The sequence below is a fragment of the Eublepharis macularius genome, chromosome 10, assembly GCF_028583425.1.
Source record: "Eublepharis macularius isolate TG4126 chromosome 10, MPM_Emac_v1.0, whole genome shotgun sequence".
NCBI lineage: Eukaryota > Metazoa > Chordata > Lepidosauria > Squamata > Eublepharidae > Eublepharis > Eublepharis macularius.
In genome coordinates, this window is record NC_072799.1 from 5,529,838 (window position 1) to 5,552,048 (window position 22,211).

Genomic DNA, 22,211 nt, shown 5'->3' on the forward strand with positions numbered 1-22,211 from the left:
GACAGAATATTAAAACCTTAAACACGCAAAGCTATCACAAATCCTGGCCTTCTGTTCCTCTGCCAGCTGAGGACCTACAATTGTAACCTTTTCCTCTTCTTTTTCAGCAGAAAGCGAAGGCGCTGGGTGCGTTTTATTACACACATCAAGAAAAGTAAGTACAATGCACACTCTTTAATTTTTTAAAAACAACTTGCCATTCCGCGCTGCAAGTTTGTCATTTCCATCTAATCGAAAGAGAAGTCGTTTAGTGGCTCTTCTGTCTCTAAATAGTTCTTTTTGCCGAAATCCTTGAAACGCTCAGTTGGAGGATATACTTCTGTTATCACTGAAATTAATCTAATTTTCTCCCCTCTGTGAAATAATTAATTTCCGCCTGATGGATATTCACTTCTGACAACAAAACAAGCCTTCTGCATTTTGGCTTCAATTTCTGGCTTCAATTTTATCTTAAAGCTGGCTCAGTCTTCTATCCTGTGCTCGCTCACTAGGGAGTAGGAACTGTGGAACTCACCGAGACCTGGTTCTGAGTAAACACACGCATGAGTGAGCTAAAATTTAGGAAAAAATTAGGCAAAAATGTTTCTTATAAGAACTAGTAGCTTGATGAAGGGAGCTTTGACTATTGAAGGTTTATACCCTGGAAATCTTGTTGATATTTAAGGTGCTACTGGACTCAAAGTATGTGTGTGCTCTGTACCTTTGATGGTTAATTTCTTTTAAAAGTGGCTTTGGGAAGGGCCCACTTAGAACAGAGATGGGATGGGGAGCTTAAACTAACCCCATGTGCTGTTTTTCCATTCGTAATGGCATGCACAGAGCTGCCTCTTTCTCTCTTCCATCCCTCTGTGAAATTCCAAACAAGGTGAACACACAAATTGCCCTTGCCATTAGAGACATCCTGCCTGGCGCACGCTAGAGGAGCAGATAATTTGTTTACGGCTTGCTATAGGTACGGCAAGACTTGCCCTCTGTGCCGGGCAATTGCTTTACGATGATTTTAAAGGAAAGTTAAATTTCCTGTTTCGCAAACACCGCTGCCAGTTTTCCAGACTGGCGCATGAAAGGTTGGCCTTTCCAGACTTTAATCTTGACTGCCAATATGATTCCATTCATGCCACTGCCCTGGAATGGAATGGAGCCGTTTGATGTTTATTGCTCTCTATTAACACCTCCCTGGGCTCTACTGTCCACTGTCAATGGCATCTCTGGGTGATACATGCTTCCTTGAGTTGGTTGGGTGGAGAGGAAGCTGCTCTTGATCCCGGTTGGCATTGGATTTGTGCTCTGGGCGCCTGAGGATAAGATGGGCCAAACAAAGAGCTGGCAAGACTGAAGAGACCCCACCCCTTGCTGGTCTCGTAATTTGAGTGGTGTTGCTTTATCATTTTATATGGCTCCTGTTTTTTTTGGACTGCCCCACCTCTGTCTTTGCAATTATCCCAAAAGATGGTGTTTTTGTCTGTTCCTGTTTTCTTGAAGAGGGAATTGAGGCAGGGGGACCTTTGGCTCCACTTTAGTCCCCCAATTTTGACCAACAGTTGTTTGTTGTATTTAAAAATACGTATTCTGCTCCCTCGGCCTGAAGGGAAACACAAGTAAAGCTCTCCGAAACCAACTGCAGAAATTATCTAAAGCAACGCAACTCTGCTTACACACAACTAAAACCACCTTAATAAATCCTGTTCCCTGCAACCCTTTTTAAAAAGCATATTATAAGTGAGAAAAGTACAGAAGAGGGGCAGCCGAGACGATTAAGGGATTGTAGCACTTTTTTAGGAGGAAAGGCTGAAGAGTCTGAGACTGTTTAGTTTAGAAATGAGATGACTTAGGGGGGACATGATAAAGATTTATAAAATTATGCATGAGGTAGAGAGAGTAGGCAGAGTGAACATTTTCTCCCTCACCCAAATTATTAGAACTCCAGAGAACATCCACAGATGCTGATAGACAGTCGATTCAGGATGGACAAAAGGAAAAAAATTCTTTACACAGTGAGTGATTAAAATGTGGAAATTGCTACCAGAAATTATAGTGATTGCCACATACATAGACAGCTTTAAAAGGGATTAGACAGTCGTGGAGGATACGTCCATCAGTGGCTACTAGCCGTGGTCGCTAAAGAGAACCTTCATATTCAAACTGAACAAGAGATCTCTGACTCTTGAAAGCTTTTATGCTGAAGATTTTGGAGGTGGAGCCTGGACAGGGTGGGGTTTGGGGGAGAGGAGGGGCCTCCGCAGGGTATAATGCCATAGATTCCACCCTCCGAAGCAGCCATTTTCTCCAGGGAAACTGATCTCTATGGCCTGGAGATCAGTTGTAATCCCGGGAGATCTCCAGCCACCACCTGGAGGCTGGCAGCCTGTCGGGTACATCGCCCTCACTTCCTGCAGCACAAAGGTGGGCACGGCCTAATCTTAAGTCAAACCAACCATCTGTGTAGCTGACTCGTCTGAAATCGTCTGGGCAGGGGGTTGGACTAGATGGTCTGTACGGCCCCTTCCAACTCTATGATTCTATGATAAAATCTTGAACTCTGAAAATCTTGTTGGTCTCTAAGGTGCCGCACTACAGAAAAGAAGGCGCAGGTCTCATGTAATCTAGAAAACCCAAGGGGACACATCCTGAGACACCTCAATAATTTTTTATAAATTTTTAATTTTTAAGATTTTTAAAGTGCAAAGAGGGTAAACAAGGTCATTAAACACATCATATACATCAAAGAAGCTCATATATCTATTCCTTATAGTTCAAAAGAACCCCAAACTGTCAATTTCTGTAAATTGGTCAGTACCACAGTTAATCCAAGTCCAATCCACACCAATAGAAAAATTCATATAACATATCCATTTCTTATTCTTTCTTTAAGCGGAAGCCCATCAAAAAGAGTCCATGGGGAGAAGTGCTCCAGGGAAGTTGGCAACGGGTGCACCAGCACTTAAAACAACCCGTTGCACACCTGTTGCCAACTTTTCTGGAGCACTTCACCCCGTGGATTCTTCTTGATGGGCTTCTGCTTAAAGAAAGAATAAGAAATGGACATGTTACATGAATTTTTCTATGAACTTGGATACTTACCTTTTGACAAGCATTGGTTTAGATTGGACTTGGATTAACTGTGGTACTGACCAGTTTACACAAATTGACAGTTTGGGGTACTTTTAAACTATAAGGAATAGATATATGAGATTCTTTGATGTATATGATGTGTTTAATGACCTTTGTCTACACTCTTTGCACTTGCACTTTAAAAACCTTAAAAATGTATAAAAATTTATTGAGGTCTCTCAGGACCTTGTGCCCCCTTGGGTTTTCTAGGTCTCTGAGGTGCTACGGGACTCAAATCCTGCTATTCTGTTGAGATGTCTGAAGAAGAAATAAGTTCATGCAGTTTATTTATCATGTCATCTTATAACTGTATAAGAGGGTCAGATTGATGTTGGCAGATGCTGGTTTTCTTGACCGGCTGCTTACATCACACAGCCAGAGGCGTTCTGAAAAATTCTAAATGGCTGACTCGATCTTTTTTTTTTTTAATCACAGTACCTAAAATTAAAGAATTTCGAGGAGGAAGTCAGAGCTCACCGTGATCTTGATGGGTTCCTGGCCAGAGCCAGTATCATCCTGGACGAGACGGCGACTTCTTTGGACGATGTCCTGCGCGAGATGTTAAAACACTTCGCAGAAGACTCGGACAACGCGGAGCCAAGCTGCAACTTTGACAAAATCATGAGCACTTTATTCACTGATTCAGGGGCCCCCAGAGAAGGGAATGGTAAGAAGTGTTATGCAAGAGACTTTGAATTAGGTGCCGTAAGCCTGTATTTTTCTGATTCAGGAATATTGGAAAAGTGGAGCCAAGTCTTTGATAAGGTCACCCCGTGTCCAGACTTGGTGAACTCTCGGGATTTTCTTTTTACAAGCAATTCAGGTGTCTATGAAAAAGTGCATCAAATGATTTAGGAAGATTCTGTACTCATATCTTCTAGTGAGATAAGTAAAAAGGTAAAGGTAGTCCCCTGTGCAAGCACCGAGTCATTACTGACCCATAGGGGGACGTCACATCACGATGTTTTCTTGGCAGACTTTTTGTTACGGGGTAGTTTGCCATTGCCTTCCCCAGTCCTCTACACTTTACCCCCAGAAAACTGGGTTCTCGTTTTCACTGACCTCGGAAGGATGGAAGGCTGAGTCAGCCTTGAGCCGGCTACCTGAACCCGGCTTTCGCCAGGATCAAACTCAGGTCGTGAGCAGAGCTTGGGCTGTGGTACTGCAGCTTACCACTCTGCGCTACAGGGCTCTCTTCTAGTGAGATAGTAAACACATAACATTAAAAAATCTTAAACTCTCTTAGTAATACTGTAACTATTACATGATCACAGATCACAAGAACATAATTTTTTTAAAGTTATACAACAGAGATTTCAAGAATCTGAAAATGTCAAAATCAGAATAATTCTTAACATAATAGAGTGACTAACTTAAAATAAACGAGTTAATCAAATCATCCTTTCTTGTAAACGAGCATCGAAATTAACTGTAATTAATGAGAGTTTACATTGTGACAATCCACAGTATTGGGGCTTGGAAAAATTTTCTCTCTATGAAGTGCATGTATCAAAACTATGACATTAGAGATATCATAAAGTTGCTTGCTGTTGGATCGATTTCTAAAAGTAGCCTTGCTAATACTGGTAGCAGCAACAAAACAATACTGGTAGCAGAACAGTGCGGTATTTCTTGGGGAGAAGCTCTGAGCTTAAGGGAACCGAGGGCTTGCCTTCTTCCCTATTTGATTAAAAGAGTCATTCCAAAAAGACGCTTCACTGCCCTCGCTTTAATCCTCCTTACGCCTTTTGTCCTGATGACACATTTTAACTTTTTTCTTTAAAGGATAGCTTTTGAATTCTAGGCTTCTCCTATCCTTAGATTAGCTCTCTGCACCCCCTCCTGCCCTTAGCTCTTTTTGGCATATCAGCTTCCCGTCCTTACGACATGCAAACTTCATTTATACCATACTTATCTCCCCTAAATGGAAACCCAACCGGCTTGCAATATTCTTGTATTCTCCACTTTTAAAAAAATCTTTACTACAACCCTCTGAGGTAGGGTAGGCTGAGAGTGTGTATTACTAGCCCAGGGCCACCTGGCAGGCTTCCCTGGAAAAGTAGGGATTTGGATCTAGGGGTCCCAGGTTCTGGGTTGATACACTAACCATTATACTATGCTGGCTGTTCCCTAGCTGCTATTCATACCTCCTTTCATATCCCAGTTGAGCAAAAACTTACAAACTCTTGATTCAACAGCAAGCAGTGAGAAAACCTAATTCTGTTCCTTGTAAAAAAATATATATATATTCCAAACTCTCTCCCACACATTAACCCGATGAAACCTCACACCAGAAGGCTGTGATATGATTTTCTCCCCCAAGAACTGGATTTTTGTGACAGTAACTGTTTAATCTTTTTATCTCCTGAACTGGGCATTCTGCGGCGAAGAGAACACAATAATCGGCCCTTTGAAAAGGTTTAGACACTAGTTTCCAGGCAAGCTGTATGACACAGTCCTAATTCTTAAATATATTTCAGCTTGAGAGAAACTCGGGCAGTCCGTGTGGTGTAATGGTTAAAAATGTTGTACTAGGATTTGGGAGGCCCAGGTTCGAATCTCTGTTCTGCCGTGGAAGCTCGCTGGATAACCTTGGGCCAGTCACAATCTCTCAGCCTAACCTACATTACAGGGGTGTTGTGAGGATAAAATGGAAGAGAGGAGAATGATGTAAGCTGCTATGGGTCCCCTCGGAGAGAAAAACAGGGTATAAATGCAGTGAATAATAATAATAATAACTTGTCTCATGTATTTATCTTTTCGGGGACAGTTCACCTCCTGTCGGATACAATTCAGGGTGTCACAGCGACCGTCACGGGGGTGCAGTATCAGCAGTCCTGGCTCTGTATCATGTAAGTACAGCTCAGTGCACAGTCGGTTGTATTTTTAAAGTCTATGTTTTATGTTGCTCTTATCTTAGGGGCTCTATTCTGCTTTCTGCGTATGCTTAGAAGTTTCCCAAGGAAGAACGAGCAAATGCTAATTCGAGGCCAGCCTGCTAATCGTATTTTTTCTCATTCTGCGCTGAGAGTGCTTCATGCTCTTAGCAAGATAATCCTCGAAACCACCCTTTACGGTAGAGTGGGAAGGCATTAGGAAACCTAGCAGCTCAGGGGGCCACCATACCCCAGAATCCAGTGCCCTCTCTCCTGAATCTTGCAACTTGCACAAACTGCTGGTATAATCTTTCTCTGGTTTGGAAGGATTCCTCGAGCTGCCTACAGAAGTGTCTGCTATCATCTGGCTATTTTATGGTGATAACCACTCACCCACACAGTATGTGTTCATTACAGCCCTCTTCCAGCACTGAAAATACCAATTCGTGTATGTGTGGTGGGGGAGGGGGTGCCGTCAAGTCACGATTGACTTATGCCGACCCTTCCTGGGGCTTTCAAGGCAAGTGAGAAGCAGAGGTGGTTTGCCATCGCCCTCCTCTGCAGAGTCTTCCTTGGTGGGTCCCCATCCAAAAACTGACCTTGCTTAGCTTCTGAGATCTGACGAGATCGGGCAATACCATCCCACCTTCCTTCCCCGGGTCACCTTCCACTTTTTAAAGGAAACCGTTTTGCCTTTTACAGCTTCTTTCAGTTGGGTTGTTAACCACACAGACTTCCTTTTAGACTTGGTTGTACCTTTGCTAACTATTAGTATGCATTTTATCTGGCCCTCAATTCATATAGTTTTAAATAGCATCCTAGAGGGGTTTGATTCTCTTGCGTGCGTACAAGCTGTCCAGTCGCAACTGACTTATGGCAACTCCAGCAAGGGGCTTTCAGGGCAAGTGAGAAGCAGAGGTGGTTTGGCATTGCCTTTCTCTGCAGTCTTCCGGTGGTTGCCCATCTGGAAAACAGCTACTGGTGGTCCCTGGCCCTAGGGAGGGTCGGCTAGCCTCTACCAGGGCCAGGGCCTTTTCGGTCCTGGCCCCAAACTGGTGGAACTCTCTGCCTGAGGACACTCGGGCCCACCAGGATCTTGTGTCATTTAGGCGAGCCTGTAAGACAGAGATGTTCCACCAGCCATATGGTGGAGGCTAATTTTAGCCCATCAGTGCTGAGCCTTCCACCCATCTCCCTTTATGAGGGGTTATGGAGAGTCCACTGCTGGCTGCCCCGAAAAGGGGTATGGTATTCTATCTGTCTGCTACTACCTCCCCTTTTTGTATGCTGATGGGCAGGGTGCAGGACTGCCCCGTCTTGGAATGGTTTTATTGATTGCTGTTTTTATGTGTGATTATTGTTTTTATGTTGTATTTTAATCAATGTTGTGCCTCGCCTTGAGCCCACTTGTGGGGAGGGCGGGTTAAAAATAAAATAAATAAATAAATAAATAAATAAATAAATAAATGCTGACTTTGCTTAGCTTCCGAGATCTGACAAGATTGGGCTACATTATGCTGTCTTTTCTCCCCATATTAGTAAGTATGCTGGGGTTATTTTTGAAAAAAGCCCTCTTAGAATATTCCTGATAGCGGGAACCTGGACGGTCAAGTGGATTTTAGCCTCGTGTCCAGGGCTGTAGAAGGACATAAAAATTTAATCACTACAGCCGAGCATTAGACACATTTCGACTTTCCAAAGGGGAACTTACCAGGAAAGTGGAATCGCTTGATACTTTTAAGGCGAGAGGTGACAGTCCCCAGATAACCTCCTCTCTGGCAGGTTTTGCTGGGGAGATTAATGATACACCTGTCTGGGCTTCTCTGTCCTCCCACGGCTTGGTGTGGGAGACGTCGTAGTATGGAACAAGTGTTCTGATTAATTAAATGCATGCAGTGGGCTGCCATAAATTTCATATTTCCGCAGAAGGCAGCCCTGAGGACTGAATAATTCAGAGTCTATGAGTAATGCTTCATTCTCTTGTAAGCAAGGCCCAAGAAATATGTTTTGAGCAAGCAATGTCAGGTTGCCCCATCGGCCATTTTCTTTGCAGTCCCCCATCCTTTTGTGCACCTGAATAATAGGGAGAGTTGTTTTACAGAGCTGTGGACAGACCAGAGGGTTGGGTTTGTTTTTTTTAATTGTATCTTATTTGGTTTCAAAAGTCTTTTAATTGCTGCGTGAGTTCGGACAGTGTGTAATTTTTTCTTAAAAGTGCTAAAAATACAGGGCACAACTGACAAAAATATTAAGTCATGCACAAGTCAACAGATTAAATAAAGCTGCTTCGTATTTTAAGTTCTGGTTAATGGAAAGAAGAATCCAAAATGTGCATTTCCCCCCCAACTACTGTCTTTTGCAATGTATCGTCCCTCATCTTTTGGGTAAATGACACATCAAGTGAATGCCAAACGACTGTTTAAAAATGCAATTAACGGAAGACAGCTTACGCAGCCGCATAGTAAGAAGATTATATTAATTGAGTAGAAAACAATGAAAAGATGTTGAATTCTGTTGTGGCGTCTAAGCTATACCAAGAGAAACCTTTTAAGAATCTTCTCCAATCTCACCAGAGCACAAACTTTATCCCTTCATTAGATCATTAGGAAGGGACTGTGGCTCAGTGCTTGACATGCAGAATGTTCCAGGTTCAATTCCCAGCATCTCTAGATAAAAATATCAAGTCGTTTTAGGTGGGTAGCTGTGTTGGTCTGCAGTAGAACTGCAGGATTTGAGCCCGGTGGCATCTTAGAGACCAACATGATTTTCAGGGTATAAACTTCCGAGAATCAAAACTCCCTGGTATCTGAAGAAGGGAGCTCTGACTCTTGAAAGCTTGTACCATGAAAATCTTGTATCAAGCAGTAGGTCATGTGGGAGACTTCTGATAAGACCCTGGAGATCTGCTTCAGTCTGACTCGACAGTACCGACCTTGATGAACCAAAGGTCTGATTCACTATAAGGCAGCTTCATGTATTCAGATCCCAGTATCTCCACTTTAAAATATCCAGGTACTACGTTTTGTCAAAGACCTTTGCCTGAGATTGTGGAGAACCTCTGCTAGTCAGAGAGGGCAATAGTCATTTAGAAGATTTAGAAGATTTTGCAACCCAAGATAGAACGCTAATGTTTTATATGACAACGGCAGCAAGGATGTTATATGCACAATTGTGGAAAACCCAAGAGATACTGACAACAGAAGATTGGATACAGAAATTGCTGTACATGGCTGAGATGGACAAATTGACAAGGAAAATAAGAGAGCAAGATTCAGAAGAATTTGTTACAGACTGGGGGAAATTTAAAAGATATTTGGAAAAGAAATGGGACGTTAAGGGGAAAATATGGTTATTGGATAATTATTAAGGGGGGAGATAGGTCTTTACCGATGGTAACAACAAAGTTAGAAGATGTTAATAATAGTATAAGAAAAGATAATTTTTATGATAGATAATGTATTAGTTAGAGTAATGGATACAGTTAAATAATGGGTTGGAAAGCTGTTGGAAGTCTACCAGAAAAGGGGGGAGGGAGTGGGTGGGGAAAACAAGAATATAGGGGTTAATAGAATGTTTGTTAATTAGCATGTATGTTAACTCACCCAATAAAAAATTTTTATATTAAAAAAAGAGAGGGCAATAGTCACCTTGATGCTCGTTTAGCTTAGGGCAGCTTCGTGTGACTTGCCAATAAAAACCAAATGGAGTCCTGAAGGACTGTTGTAGGCAGGGCTTTTTTTCAGCAGGAACACGGTGGAATGGAGTTCCGGCACCTCTTGAAAATGGTCACGTGGCTGGTGGCCTCGCCCCCTGATCTCCAGACAGAGGGGAGTTGAGATTGCCCTCCGCGCCGCCAAGCGGCGCAGAGGGCAATCTAAACTCCCCTCTGTCTGGAGGTCAGGGGGCGGGACCACCAGCCATGTGACTATTTTCTCCGAGGGCAACCCACGGAGTTCCACCACCTCTTTTCCCAGAAAAAAAGCCCTGGTCATAGGTCACAGCCCACTTCATCGGGTGCTTGGAAGAAATCTGCAGTCAGCAGATTATAAAGGGAAAAAAAATGTGGAGCTAACAGCCCTGAAGTGTAATAGGCATAATCTATGATTATGATCATTCCCGTCAGCTCCAGTCTGTGATTGCACAGAATTGCTTCTTGTGTTTGCCGCAAGACCGATACGTCTCTTGTGCCACCATCGTGGCTCCTCGGATCAACCAAATGATGGAACATCTGACCTTAGGGAAGACTGGCGCTTATAGCTTCATTAGTAGCCACCTTTTGGCAGAAGAATGGCATGTCACAGTCTGCAGGAAGAGAAGAGGCATGAATGTTCACTAGGGGTGTGCAAGCCAAAAATTTTCGGCTATAGCCGAAAGTAGAAAGCCGAAAGAAGATTCTCTATCGTTAAAGCCGAAAGCCGAAACAAGAATCTCTTTCGGCTTTCGGCTTTCGGGATTCTTTCGGCATTATTTCGGCATTCTTTCGGCTTTTTTCTATGGGAAAATGCCTCCGTCTTCCAGGACGCCTGGAGGAGGCATTTTCCCACCGAATAAGCCCAAAATTGGTGGGGACCTTCCTCTAACCCTTCTCTGACAACCACCCAAGTTTCAGACAGATTGGACTTTGGGGGGCCATGTTATGGCCCCCCAAAGCAGGTCCCCCCATCCTCCCATAAGAAAGCGAAGGAGCAGCATATTGTTAGCATGCTGCTGCTCATCTTTCTTCATTATTTCCTATGGGGAAAAAATGAAGAGGCAGGCTTCCTTTGCCAGGGGTGGCATTTTGCATGCAAAATGCCCCCTTACCCTCAGGGGCCCTTCTCCCACCCCTCCTCCCACCCCCCACCAAGGCTCAGCCTGCTCCCACTTGGGGGGGCCATTTCATGGCCTCCCCAAGTAGGTGCTCTAATCTCTACCACTGACAGCTGGGGGAGGCTTGTGTTGCCAGGGGTGGCATTTTGCATGCAAAATGCCCCCCAACCCTCTGGGGCCCTTCTCCCACCCCTCCTCCCACCCCCCACCAAGGCTCAGACTGCTCCCACTTGGGGGGGCCATTTCATGGCCTCCCCAAGTAGGTCCTCTCAGCCCCTAAAGTCCACCCCTTACAGCCCCACACAAACCCAATTCCCCCCCAGCTGCCACACACAGACCCAAATCCCCACATTAGCCCCTCACAGACCCAAATCCACCCCCACCTGCCCCACACCCATAACCCCAGGAACAGGCTGGCAAAGGCCAGCCCTCTCCCTTTGTTCCCTATGCTGGGAACTTCTAAACTCTCTTTCCCTGGGCAATTCTGCACAGCCCAGGGGTGCCACAATGGTGGGCACACTTCTGAGTGCCAGCTGGTCCCTGTGAAAGAGCACCTGAACCACAGACACCCTCCCTCAAATTCCCCCACCACCTACAGAGATGGCTGGCCAGCCAGCCCCATTGTTCCCTATGATGGGAACCAACTGCACAACAAAGAATAAAACAAGAACAACACAAAATAAAGTTTTAAATTTTTTTTTCTCCCTTCCAAAGTACAAGTAGGCAAAGCATTACGACACATTACACCAGCAGTCCCCCCCACAGAAAAATAACACAACTCACTTAACATCAGAGAATCACAAAGCACGATTCCTGTCAAAAACACTTTATTTCTTGAACAGCTTTAGGTTACACAGCAGGGGGGAACACCAAAGGGCATGGCAGCACTATCTTACACAAAAATAACACAACTCACTTAACATCAGAGAATCACAAAAGCACAATTCCTGTCAAAAACACTTCATTTCTTGAACAGCTTTAGGCTACACAGCAGGGGGGGAACACCAAAGGGCATGGAAGCAGTATCTTACACAAAAATAACACAACTCACTTCACATTAAAGAATCACCCCAAAAAATTGCTGTCAAAAGCACTTTATTTCTGTAACTGCTTTAGGTTACACAGTAGGAAGGCACCACAGAGCAGGAAAGAAGTGTACTACACAAAAATAACACAACTCACTTCACATCAGAGAATCACACAAACACAATTGCTGTCAAAAACGGTGAAGTGGGTTGTATTATTTTTTGTAGTACATTGCTATCATGCCCTGTTGTGCCCTCCTACTGTGTAACCTAAAGCTGTTCAAGAAATAAAGTGTTTTTGCCAGGAATTGTGTTTTTGTGATTCTCTGATGTTAAGTGAGTTGTGTTATTTTTGTGTAAGATAGTGCTGCCATGCCCTTTGGTGTTCCCCCCTGCTGTGTAACCTAAAGCTGTTCAAGAAATAAAGTGTTTTTGACAGGAATTGTGCTTTTGTGATTCTCTGATGTTAAGTGAGTTGTGTTATTTTTGTGTAAGATAGTGCTGCCATGCCCTTTGGTGTTCCCCCCTGCTGTGTAACCTAAAGCTGTTCAAGAAATAAAGTGTTTCTGACAGGAATTGTGCTTTGTGATTCTCTGATGTTAAGTGAGTTGTGTTATTTTTCTGTGGGGGGGACTGCTGGTGTAATGTGTCGTAATGCTTTGCCTACTTGTACTTTGGAAGGGAGAAAAAAAATTTAAAACTTTATTTTGTGTTGTTCTTGTTTTATTCTTTGTTGTGCAGTTGGTTCCCATCATAGGGAACAATGGGGCTGGCTGGCCAGCCATCTCTGTAGGTGGTGGGGGAATTTGAGGGAGGGTGTCTGTGGTTCAGGTGCTCTTTCACAGGGACCAGCTGGCACTCAGAAGTGTGCCCACCATTGTGGCACCCCTGGGCTGTGCAGAATTGCCCAGGGAAAGAGAGTTTAGAAGTTCCCAGCATAGGGAACAAAGGGAGAGGGCTGGCCTTTGCCAGCCTGTTCCTGGGGTTATGGGTGTGGGGCAGGTGGGGGTGGATTTGGGTCTGTGAGGGGCTAATGTGGGGATTTGGGTCTGTGTGTGGCAGCTGGGGGGGAATTGGGTTTGTGTGGGGCTGTAAGGGGTGGACTTTAGGGGTTGAGAGGACCTACTTGGGGAGGCCATGAAATGCCCCCCCAAGTGGGAGCAGTCTGAGCCTTGGTGGGGGGTGGGAGGAAGGGTGGGAGAAGGGCCCCAGAGGGCTGGGGGGCATTTTGCATGCAAAATGCCACCCCTGGCAAGACAAGCCTTCCCCAGCTCTCAGTGGTAGAGAAAAGAGCACCTACTTGGGGAGGCCATGAAATGGCCCCCCCAAGTGGGAGCAGTCTGAGCCTGGGTGGGGGGTGGGGGGAAGGGTGGGAGAAGGGCCCCTGAGGGCTGGGGGGCATTTTGCATGCAAAATGCCACCCCTGGCAACACAAGCCTCCCCCAGCTGTCAGTGGTAGAGATTAGAGCACCTACTTGGGGAGGCCATGAAATGGCCCCCCCAAGTGGGAGCAGGCTGAGCCTTGGTGGGGGGTGGGAGGAGGGGTGGGAGAAGGGCCCCTGAGGGTGAGGGGGCATTTTGCATGCAAAATGCCACCCCTGGCAAAGGAAGCCTGCTTCTTCATTTTTTCCCCATAGGAAATAATGAAGAAGATGAGCAGCCGCATGCTAACAATATGCTGCTCCTTCGCTTTCTTATGGGAGGATGGGGGGACCTGCTTTGGGGGGCCATAACATGGCCCCCCAAAGTCCAATCTGTCTGAAACTTGGGTGGTTGTTAGAGAAGGGTTAGAGGAAGGTCCCCACCAATTTTGGGCTTATTCGGTGGGGAAATGCCTCCCCCAGACGTCCGGGAAGACGGAGGCATTTTCCCATTGAAAAGCCGAAAGAAAGCCGAAAGAATCCCGAAACGTTTCGGCTTTTTTCTTTCGGCTACCCGAAACGTTTCGGCATTCCCCGAAACGTTTCGGCATTCCCCGAAAGAAGCCGAAACACTTTTGTTTCGGCATTCTTTCGGCATTCTGAATGCCGAAACGCACATCCCTAATGTTCACCCATGTACTTTGGATATTCATACTTTAACTAATCCCAGCCATCGTATTATTTTTATAGTTTTGTGGTACCATATTATCGAAGATATTTTTTTTCTTGCAAGAATGAATTCTCTTCTACTTCCTGTCTTTCGTGGACAATTTGTAGGCCAAGAAAAGGGATCTAGAGTTCATATATGCGATAAGTCTTCAGTTGAAACTATTGAGCATTTATTTTTTTGTATGTAATTTATTCGGATCTGAGAAGAAAATTCCTGGATCCTCCGATGCGTCTTTGTTCTTCTAATTATCATTTAATGACTCTGCTAGCGGACCTGGATTTTAATATAATGTTGGATGTGTATAGCTGCTGCAATTAAACATTGTTTGTTTTTAATGAGTATTGAACAGCAATAACTTTTTAGTTATACTGCTGTCTTTTTCTGGTTGAACAGCCTATTGGCTTTAAGACCTGGATGGGATACGGGTCTGAACATTCATTGAAGAGGCCAATTCTTTGGTTTTCTTCCTGGAATTCTGTGGAATTTCAGTATGTCATGTTACTCTTTCTGTTGAAGAATGTTTTGCAGGTGCCAAAATGCATCTAAATTAGAATCCAGTTTTCTTGCATCTAAATAGGAGAATCCTCTCTTCTTTGGGGAAAAAAAAGAATTCCTGAAATGTTCCCTCTACAGTGAATCTCCATAGACAGAGGATGCACAGATATTTTTGGCATTGTTCACCATCTGCACTGGCTAACTTATCAGAAACTTGCACTGATCAGTTGTTTAATGCTTCCATCTTTATGGAGAAAGCCCTGCATTATATTGCCGGCTGGAGCATGCTGCCCTCTTGAGTGGTGATTAGGGATGTGAACTTCGGGTTTTTAACCTGAATAGGGCCCTATTTGGAAAGATTCGGGATTCCCGAATCAGCCGCAGCATTGCTGTGCTGATTCAGGAATCCCGAAGCAAAGCTTTCTGAAGTGATTCGTATCACTTCGAGAAACTTTGGGCAAAGTGGCAGCAGCCATGCCTGCAGTACTTTTCTATCTGTTTGCATTGCAAACAGCAAGAAAAGTGCTGCTTGCTTTCGAACGTCCTGCCCTGCTGCTTTTTTTCCCCGTGATGGCAAGGGCAGGGGGGAAGTGGCAGGTCAGGAAGTTTGAAAGCAACACTTTTCTCACGCTTGCAAGCAGCAAGAAAAGTGTTGCTTTGAACTTTGGTGTGCTCCATAAAGATTCCTGAACCTTTACAGAGCGTACCGAAGCAGTTTAAACACTTGAGCCGCTTCAGGATTCGGGTTATTTCGAATTGTTTTCCCACTTCAGGAAAACATCTTTTTCCAGTGCACTCCCCTAGTGGTGATTCTGGAGATTCCTAGTTGGGTCAATTTCACTTTGGAAACTATAGAGGTACTTGTGTGGATGCATCTAATTGCACAGTCAGCACCTGATGCCTTCGAAGAGTGATTTGCACAGGAAGAAGCTTCACTTAAAGATAGGCATCTTCCATCCTCTTCTCTCTTCCTCACTGTCACAATTTGATGGATGTGATGCTTCGTACCTCCCTGCGTAAAGACATTTCCATCTTGAATACTTAGTGATTTATTGAGCTAGAGGCGGTACATTTTTTTAGATCCTGGCTGTCGTCTTGAGTTGTTTTCTGAAAAGTTCCGCCGAATTTGCTTACTTGGGGACAAGTAAGCATGTTGAGGGAGTAAGCCACAGGACCTTGAGCGCGGGGGGATCAGTGGACTTTGTTTGCCAAAAGTTAAGTGGTGCAGTTAAAAAGCTGCCCTATTCTGTGTGGTTATTACAAAAGAATCATTTGGTTTTGATGAAACCAGGTAGCTGCTGAGAGCAGAGGCAAAAACAGCCAGTCAGTCATGTGCAGCAATGCTATGCCTTGGCTTGTGACACTAAACTCTGAAGAAAGTGATCCACCTGGGAAACTTGGGTAACTGGTGCCGCTAGGACAATAGGCTACGTTCCTGAGAACAATACGGGGCTACCCAAACCAGCGACCAAAGTCGCTTTGAAGCAGATAAAATAGCCCGTTCGGCTGTAACGCAAACCATTCATCTTCACATGACACCTTCCTCCTCTTCCGCTTTAGTCCTGAATTTGCTGAGGAGAGCTGAATTATTTCTACAGGCGATTTCAATGTTAATTATCTCTCTGGATTCTAGGCCGCTTATGTATTTTGGGGCCTCGATTGAATGTGAAGTATCCCGGGTCGTTATCATTTGACCCTTTAACGTTAAGGGGCTTAATGTGCTGAAATTAACAAGAAGCCATGCCCTGGAGAAAGAAGTTAGTTACTGTTGTTCTTCCTGAAACAAAGAATGGTTCTCTCCCGCTTTTGTCCACTCTCCTATTGCTCCTTGAATAGACAATCTTTTAAAAAATATATCAATGTCTCTGTGCTGAGGGTCAAGGTTATGAGGCAAACACCATGGAGCTCAGTAGTGTCCAGGGCTCAGTTTTGATTCCTGCCGAGAATGCTACCAGAAAATTCATGCTGGCCAACAAGACATGGATGAAGAAGGCCCTCTTGTGCATGGCTTCCAAACTGTGAGTGGGATTACTCGTCTCTTGTGCGTTATTCTATGCTACGGCTCACTGTGGAGGGGCAGTAGTGAAAATGGGAGGAGAGGCATTGCGCCGGAGGAGGAAGAAGAAGGCCAGCAGATCGCCCGTTCCAGCAGCAGCCTGTCGCCAAGACATAATCAGTGCCGGGGCTTTTTTGTAACCACAGATTCCAGGATTCCAAAGGTGCCCTCAGACTCAAAAAGGTTGGGGACCCCTGGTCTTAAACGCACAGCACATCACTGGCACGGAGCTGGCATGCTGAGACATTCGGCGCTCAGGTTCATTGTTCTGCTTGCTGTACCAGGAAGTTAACTTTTTTTTGTTAGTACTATTATTATTCCGGGTTCCAACAGGTGGCTCTCTTTGGTCTCGACACGCGTTCTGATGCCGCTTTGGCAGGACAACCAGGGACGTCAATTTTCCATTGTTGCGCATTGTTGTCTCACGTTGCAAGGACAGTCGGGCCAGGAAGAATTTCACTCTCAGTCTGAGAATCCATCCAAATGTTTGGCTCAAGTTGCCGGAGTCTTTTTCCCTTTATGGGATGTTATTTTCCTGTTCCTATTATTTCTTTCTCAGATGTTTCTAGCACCTGCATCCCTTGCCACAAAGCACAGAGCTACTGATTCTGGGCCTCTTAATGAGGGGCTGACTGAGGTCGTCTCGGGAAGCGGGGGGTGCCGGTTAAGAGGATTTCATTTTCCAGGGCTGGGAACCTACCTGCACCTTCACAGTTGGTTTCTGTTCAATCATATTAGCGCAGTTATTCCCATGGATGTATTTGTATGATTGTCACAAAGTTATCTGAATGGAATCATAGAATCATAGGGTTGGAAGGGACATCTAGGGTCATCTAGTCGAACCCCCTGCACAATGTAGGACATTCACAAATACTCCCCCCCACACACACACCCAGTGACCCTTTGCTCAGAAGATGGCAAAAGATGGCAAAATAATGTCATATGACATGGAATCCAACCAGAGGAGACATACAACCAGAGAAGAATTATATTTCTTTATGCATAAACCAGGCAAAGCCACAACATTTTTAAAATAATATCATTAGATGTCAATGCATAAGCAAGGAATTGCTGTGACTAGCGACAATTTGCCACAGCAATCAAGCTGCAAGGCCACAACAGACAATCTCTAATTAACACAAAGTGACAACAACGGCTTTACTGACTGAAAAAGTACTAACCGCAATTTATCCCGTTATATGACTATTCTGCCCTTTAAGGTGCTCAAAGGTGACATACATACGGAGGGAGTAGCTAATTTTACCCTCACTGACAGCTCAGAGGCTAGGAGAGTTGATAGGACAATCTTTGTCAACCATCTCTGACAGTGCCATAGGAAATTAATGTGTTGCCTTTATTTCTCCTCAGCAGTGAACTCTTTCCCGCCAACCCATGTGTCTTTTCTTTTAAATCGGGTTCATCCAACAGAGCTTGTATGTCAAGGCTTTGTATACTCCACTGTGACTTACTGATTTATTTCAGATTCCCTTCCTTGATCTCCTAGTGGAGCCAAAAACTTTGGCCTCTGGATTTTCCTCACAGCCAAGAGATGCTAAAGGACTTGATGCAGTTGTCTGTGAAAATTTTTTTCCAGGTTTTAACACCGTAAGCGTTGAGTAGGCTAAGATGATTGGCAAGATAATCTTTGTTGGATGAGTAAGATTCAGGTCCAGTTGCACCTTAGAGACCAACTAGATTTCCAGGGTATGAGCTTTCGAGAATGAGAGTTCCCTTGGTCAGATCAGAGCTTTGATTCTGGAAAGCTCAGACTCTGGAAATCTAGTTGGTCTCTAAGGTGCTACTGGACCCCAATCTTGCTCTTCCACGACAGATCAACACAGCTACCCATCTGAAACTATCATTGTTGGATTATTGTCTTGTTGTCCAGGGAAATCATTGCCATTGGAGCCAAGGGCCTCTTTGATTAGCCCTCGCCAAACTGCATTGGTGTGCAACCATATGGAGACATATCCCATTAAAGACAACAAAGTCTTGTTCTCTGCTGCTCCAAAGGGCAAGACTGGGGCCGTTTCCACACAGCTTACCTTTTGCCGGGGTGCAGTGTGTTCTCGCACGAAATCGTGCCAGGAAGACGCTGTTATCGCGCGATTTCATGCTTTTATTGCGCGATTTTGCACAAGAACAGGTTGCATCCCGGCAAAAGGTACGCTGTGTGGAAACGGCCCAGATCTTATGTGACCTTAAATTACGGGAGAGGAGAATTTGGTTGAACATCAAAGGTACAAGAACATACTCGAGGGAGCGAGAAAATCAAAACACAAAGCAGCACAGTTCCCAAAAACTTGTGTGATATTTTGTGTCATTATGTGTGTGTGTTATGTGCTGTAAATCACTTCTGACTTACGGCATCCTATGAAGTAATGGCCTCCAAAGCGTCCCATCATTAACAGCCTTGCTCAGGTCTTGCAGACTGGAGGGCGCGGCTTCCTTTATTGAGTCAATCCATCTCGTTTTAGGTCTTCCTCTTTTCCTGCCGCCTTCCACTTTTCCTAGAATTATTGACTTTTCCAGTGTGTCTTGCCTTTTCATGATGTGTCATTTTGCTCAGCCCTAGTAAAAATGGTATAAAAATTTGTTTTAGTACTCAAAGTCGTTTCCGTCGGTATCTGAGCAACCCTGCAAGGAGGGTTGCCAACTCCAAGTTGGAAAATTCCTGGAGATTTGGGGGTGGAGCCTGAGCAGAGCAGGGGTTGGCGAGAGGAGGAGCCTCAGTGGGGTATAATGCCATAGAGTCCACCCTCTGGAGTGGCCATTTCCTCCAGGGGAACTGATCTCTGTAGTCTGGAGATCTGTCATAATTCTAGGAGGTCTCCAGGCCTCACCAGGAAGTTGGCAACCGTATCTGCAAGGTAGGGTAGCTTTATTATCCCCAGCTATGAGGCTGTGGCTGGGAGCAGCTTGCCCCGGGGCCACCTGATGGGTTTGCAGCTCAACTGACATTAAAACCAGAAATTTTCTGGCTTCGACGCTCAGCCGTGGCGCCCACATCATGGCAGTTGCCTTCACTAGTGAAGCTGATACAGTACGAAGGCTTGTAATGTGTTTCCCCCCAAAGTCTGATTTAATCTTTAGTGCACCCAGAACCTTCCAGCGTATGAATGCATAATCTCCCTCCCTGTACATCCCCCGCCCCCCGCCCAGAAATTTTTAGTCGTTTGTTTAGAAGTGAAAATGCTGACTCATTGAGCCCAAAGAACCAACCACCGAATGGCAGATTTTGCAAACAGTACATTAGCTGTTCACCTGTCCATTCACGCTCCAGTTCTACTCTGATGAATATGCATGAGAGTAAAATAATCTATGAAGCTAGACGATTTGACAGATATGCATAGACAGTTGAATTTCTAGGACTGTTAGGCTATCTAGCACACTTCATTGCAATAAGTATGAATTTGCACAAGAAGTTAAAATTACATTTGGACACACTGATAATGCCTGGAGGCCAAATGATACTCATTTTTTTTGTTATTTAGAAGACTTTCTTAGCCGATCTTCCACCTCTGTTACACCTTCCAGACTACAGGCTGTCTTGAACTTGTGCAGTTTCAGCCCTGACCCAACCAGGGTTGAAAGCATCGTCTGGTTTGACCCACAGTGCAAAAAGCTTGATTTCCGTGTCCCGTTTGTTGACCCTCCAGGGCAACTGTTTTGGCCACTGTGTGAAACGGGATGCTGGAATGGATGGACCGCAGGTCTAATCCAGCAGGGATTTTCTGATGTTCTTATGTTAATGGTTGTTGTGGGTTTTCCGGGCTGTATAGCCGTGGTCTTGGCATTGTAGTTCCTGACGTTTTGCCAGCAGCTGTGGCTGGCATCTTCAGAGGTGTAGCACCAAAAGACGGAGATCTCTGTCTTTTGGTGCTACACCTCTGAAGATACCAGTCACAGCTGCTGGCAAAACATCAGGAACTACAATGCCAAGACCACGGCAATACAGCCCGGAAAACCCACAACAACCATCGTTCTCCGGCCGTGAAAGCCTTCGACAATACTTCTTATGTTAAGTTAGCTTTGTTTGTGATCTATATTGGTTGAAAAGTTCTGATGCATGTGTGTGTGTGTGAGAGAGAGAGAGAGCGCTTATAACTTTAAAAAATGGGTTCGACTTATTCCAAGGTCGACAAAATCAAAATATGTAAGAACTCAGGAGCTGTTCTCTGATGCAAGAGGCTCAGGTGCCTTGAAATGGGGAAAATTCATGAATTTTTGACTGAATGTAAACCAGAAAAAAAGAACTGGGACATGTATTTGGTTCACAAACCTTCAAGATCGATGCCAAAATATTCCTTCGATTCAGCCATTTTACATAGGATTTGTTGCTTCGAATTCTGCCGGATTAAACCCCCTCAAGGTAGATTTTCCATGCTAAATCCCAGATGAGACTAACCTTGATTTCATGACTAGTACAGTTTCGTCGCAGAACGCGAAAACCCAAGATGCCTCAATTATATAGCCGTAAAAATCCCCAAAGCTTGCTTGCTTCCTTCTTTAAAAATCGCAGTCATTAAATTCACTTTACTGTTCTGGAAACCCTGGTTTTATCAAGAATTATTATGGGAGTGGCAGAGAGACTTCCCGCTTGAAAGAGACCCCAGCGCCTCAAGCTTGGCTGCTGGATGGCTAGAAATAGATGGGAAATAGTTGGGCGGGGCGTATTGGTGATGATGAAGAACAGATATCCATACCAAGACAGTTTCTCCCAGAAGGGAGGGTCTGTAAGAAAGTTGAAGGAGGGAAGAGGACCAGCAAGATCAAGCATACGAGGAATCGCAGAGCCTTTTGTATGCCTCCAACTTAAATCATTCTTTGCAGCGGGAATGCAGACCAGGGTATTTTGCATAAACCAAGTAACTGAACCATTCGATAGTTTCAGATGGGTAGCTGTGTTGGTCTGCAGTAGAAGAGCAAGATTCGAGTCCAGTAGCACCTTAAAGACCAACTAGATTTCCAGGTTATGAGCTTTCAAAAAGGAGCTTTGACTCTTAAGGAGCTTTGACTCTTCTGGGAGAGCTGTTCCGCCAGGCATTTGGTGGTTGAAGGGGGCAGTGCCATGTCGGCCTCCCACCTTTGGGGGAGGGGGTTCTCCCCACCATTGCACCTTAATGTATTTGGTTAATTTATTTTGTTATTGTTTATTGTATGTTGATTTTTGAAATATTGTTTTCTTGTTTTTATTGATTTTAACTGTTGTTCACCGCCCAGAGCCCCTGAGGATGGGCGGTTTATCAATCAAAATAATAATAATAATAATAATAATAAGCTCACACTCTGGAAATCTGATTGGTCTTAAGGATGCTACTGTACCCAAATCTTGAACCATCAGTGTGTCTATCGATTCTAAAAGGGTCACTTTTTCCTGGCAATTACAGGCATGTATGTGAAAGAATGAATTCAGCCTCGCAGCAGCTCTAAGCCCCTGTCCAAGGCCCAGGAAAGCTTGGTCTCATGGTTGCCAGCCTCCAAGTGGAACTTGGAAATCACCTGGAAATAACCACTGATCTCCGGATGACAAGTATCAGTTCTCCTGGGGCAGTCTCCATGGTGTTAATACTTGGCTGAGGTCCCTCCTGAAGCTGCTGTAGCATAGTGGTTAAGTGGTTAGGCTGCGAATCAGCACTCTGCTGGTTCGAATCCCTCTGCTGCCATGAGCTCAGCAGGTGGCCTTGGGTCAGCCACTCCTCTCAGCCCCAGCTTCCCAGCTGTATGATGGGGATAATAATAACACTG

The 22,211-nt window shown here is 44.8% G+C and overlaps 1 protein-coding gene across 1 annotated transcript in view; it reads left to right on the forward strand.

The window, feature by feature from the left end:
- The window catches only part of SLC4A11 (solute carrier family 4 member 11), a 193,345-nt gene that overhangs the window by 96,540 nt on the left and 74,594 nt on the right, over positions 1–22,211 (forward strand). Inside the window, exons 3-5 of the mRNA XM_054990374.1 lie at positions 108–154; positions 3,547–3,778; positions 5,882–5,963. Of these exons, the coding sequence (XP_054846349.1) occupies positions 108–154; positions 3,547–3,778; positions 5,882–5,963 (361 nt within the window). The remainder of the gene's footprint in view (positions 1–107; positions 155–3,546; positions 3,779–5,881; positions 5,964–22,211) is intronic.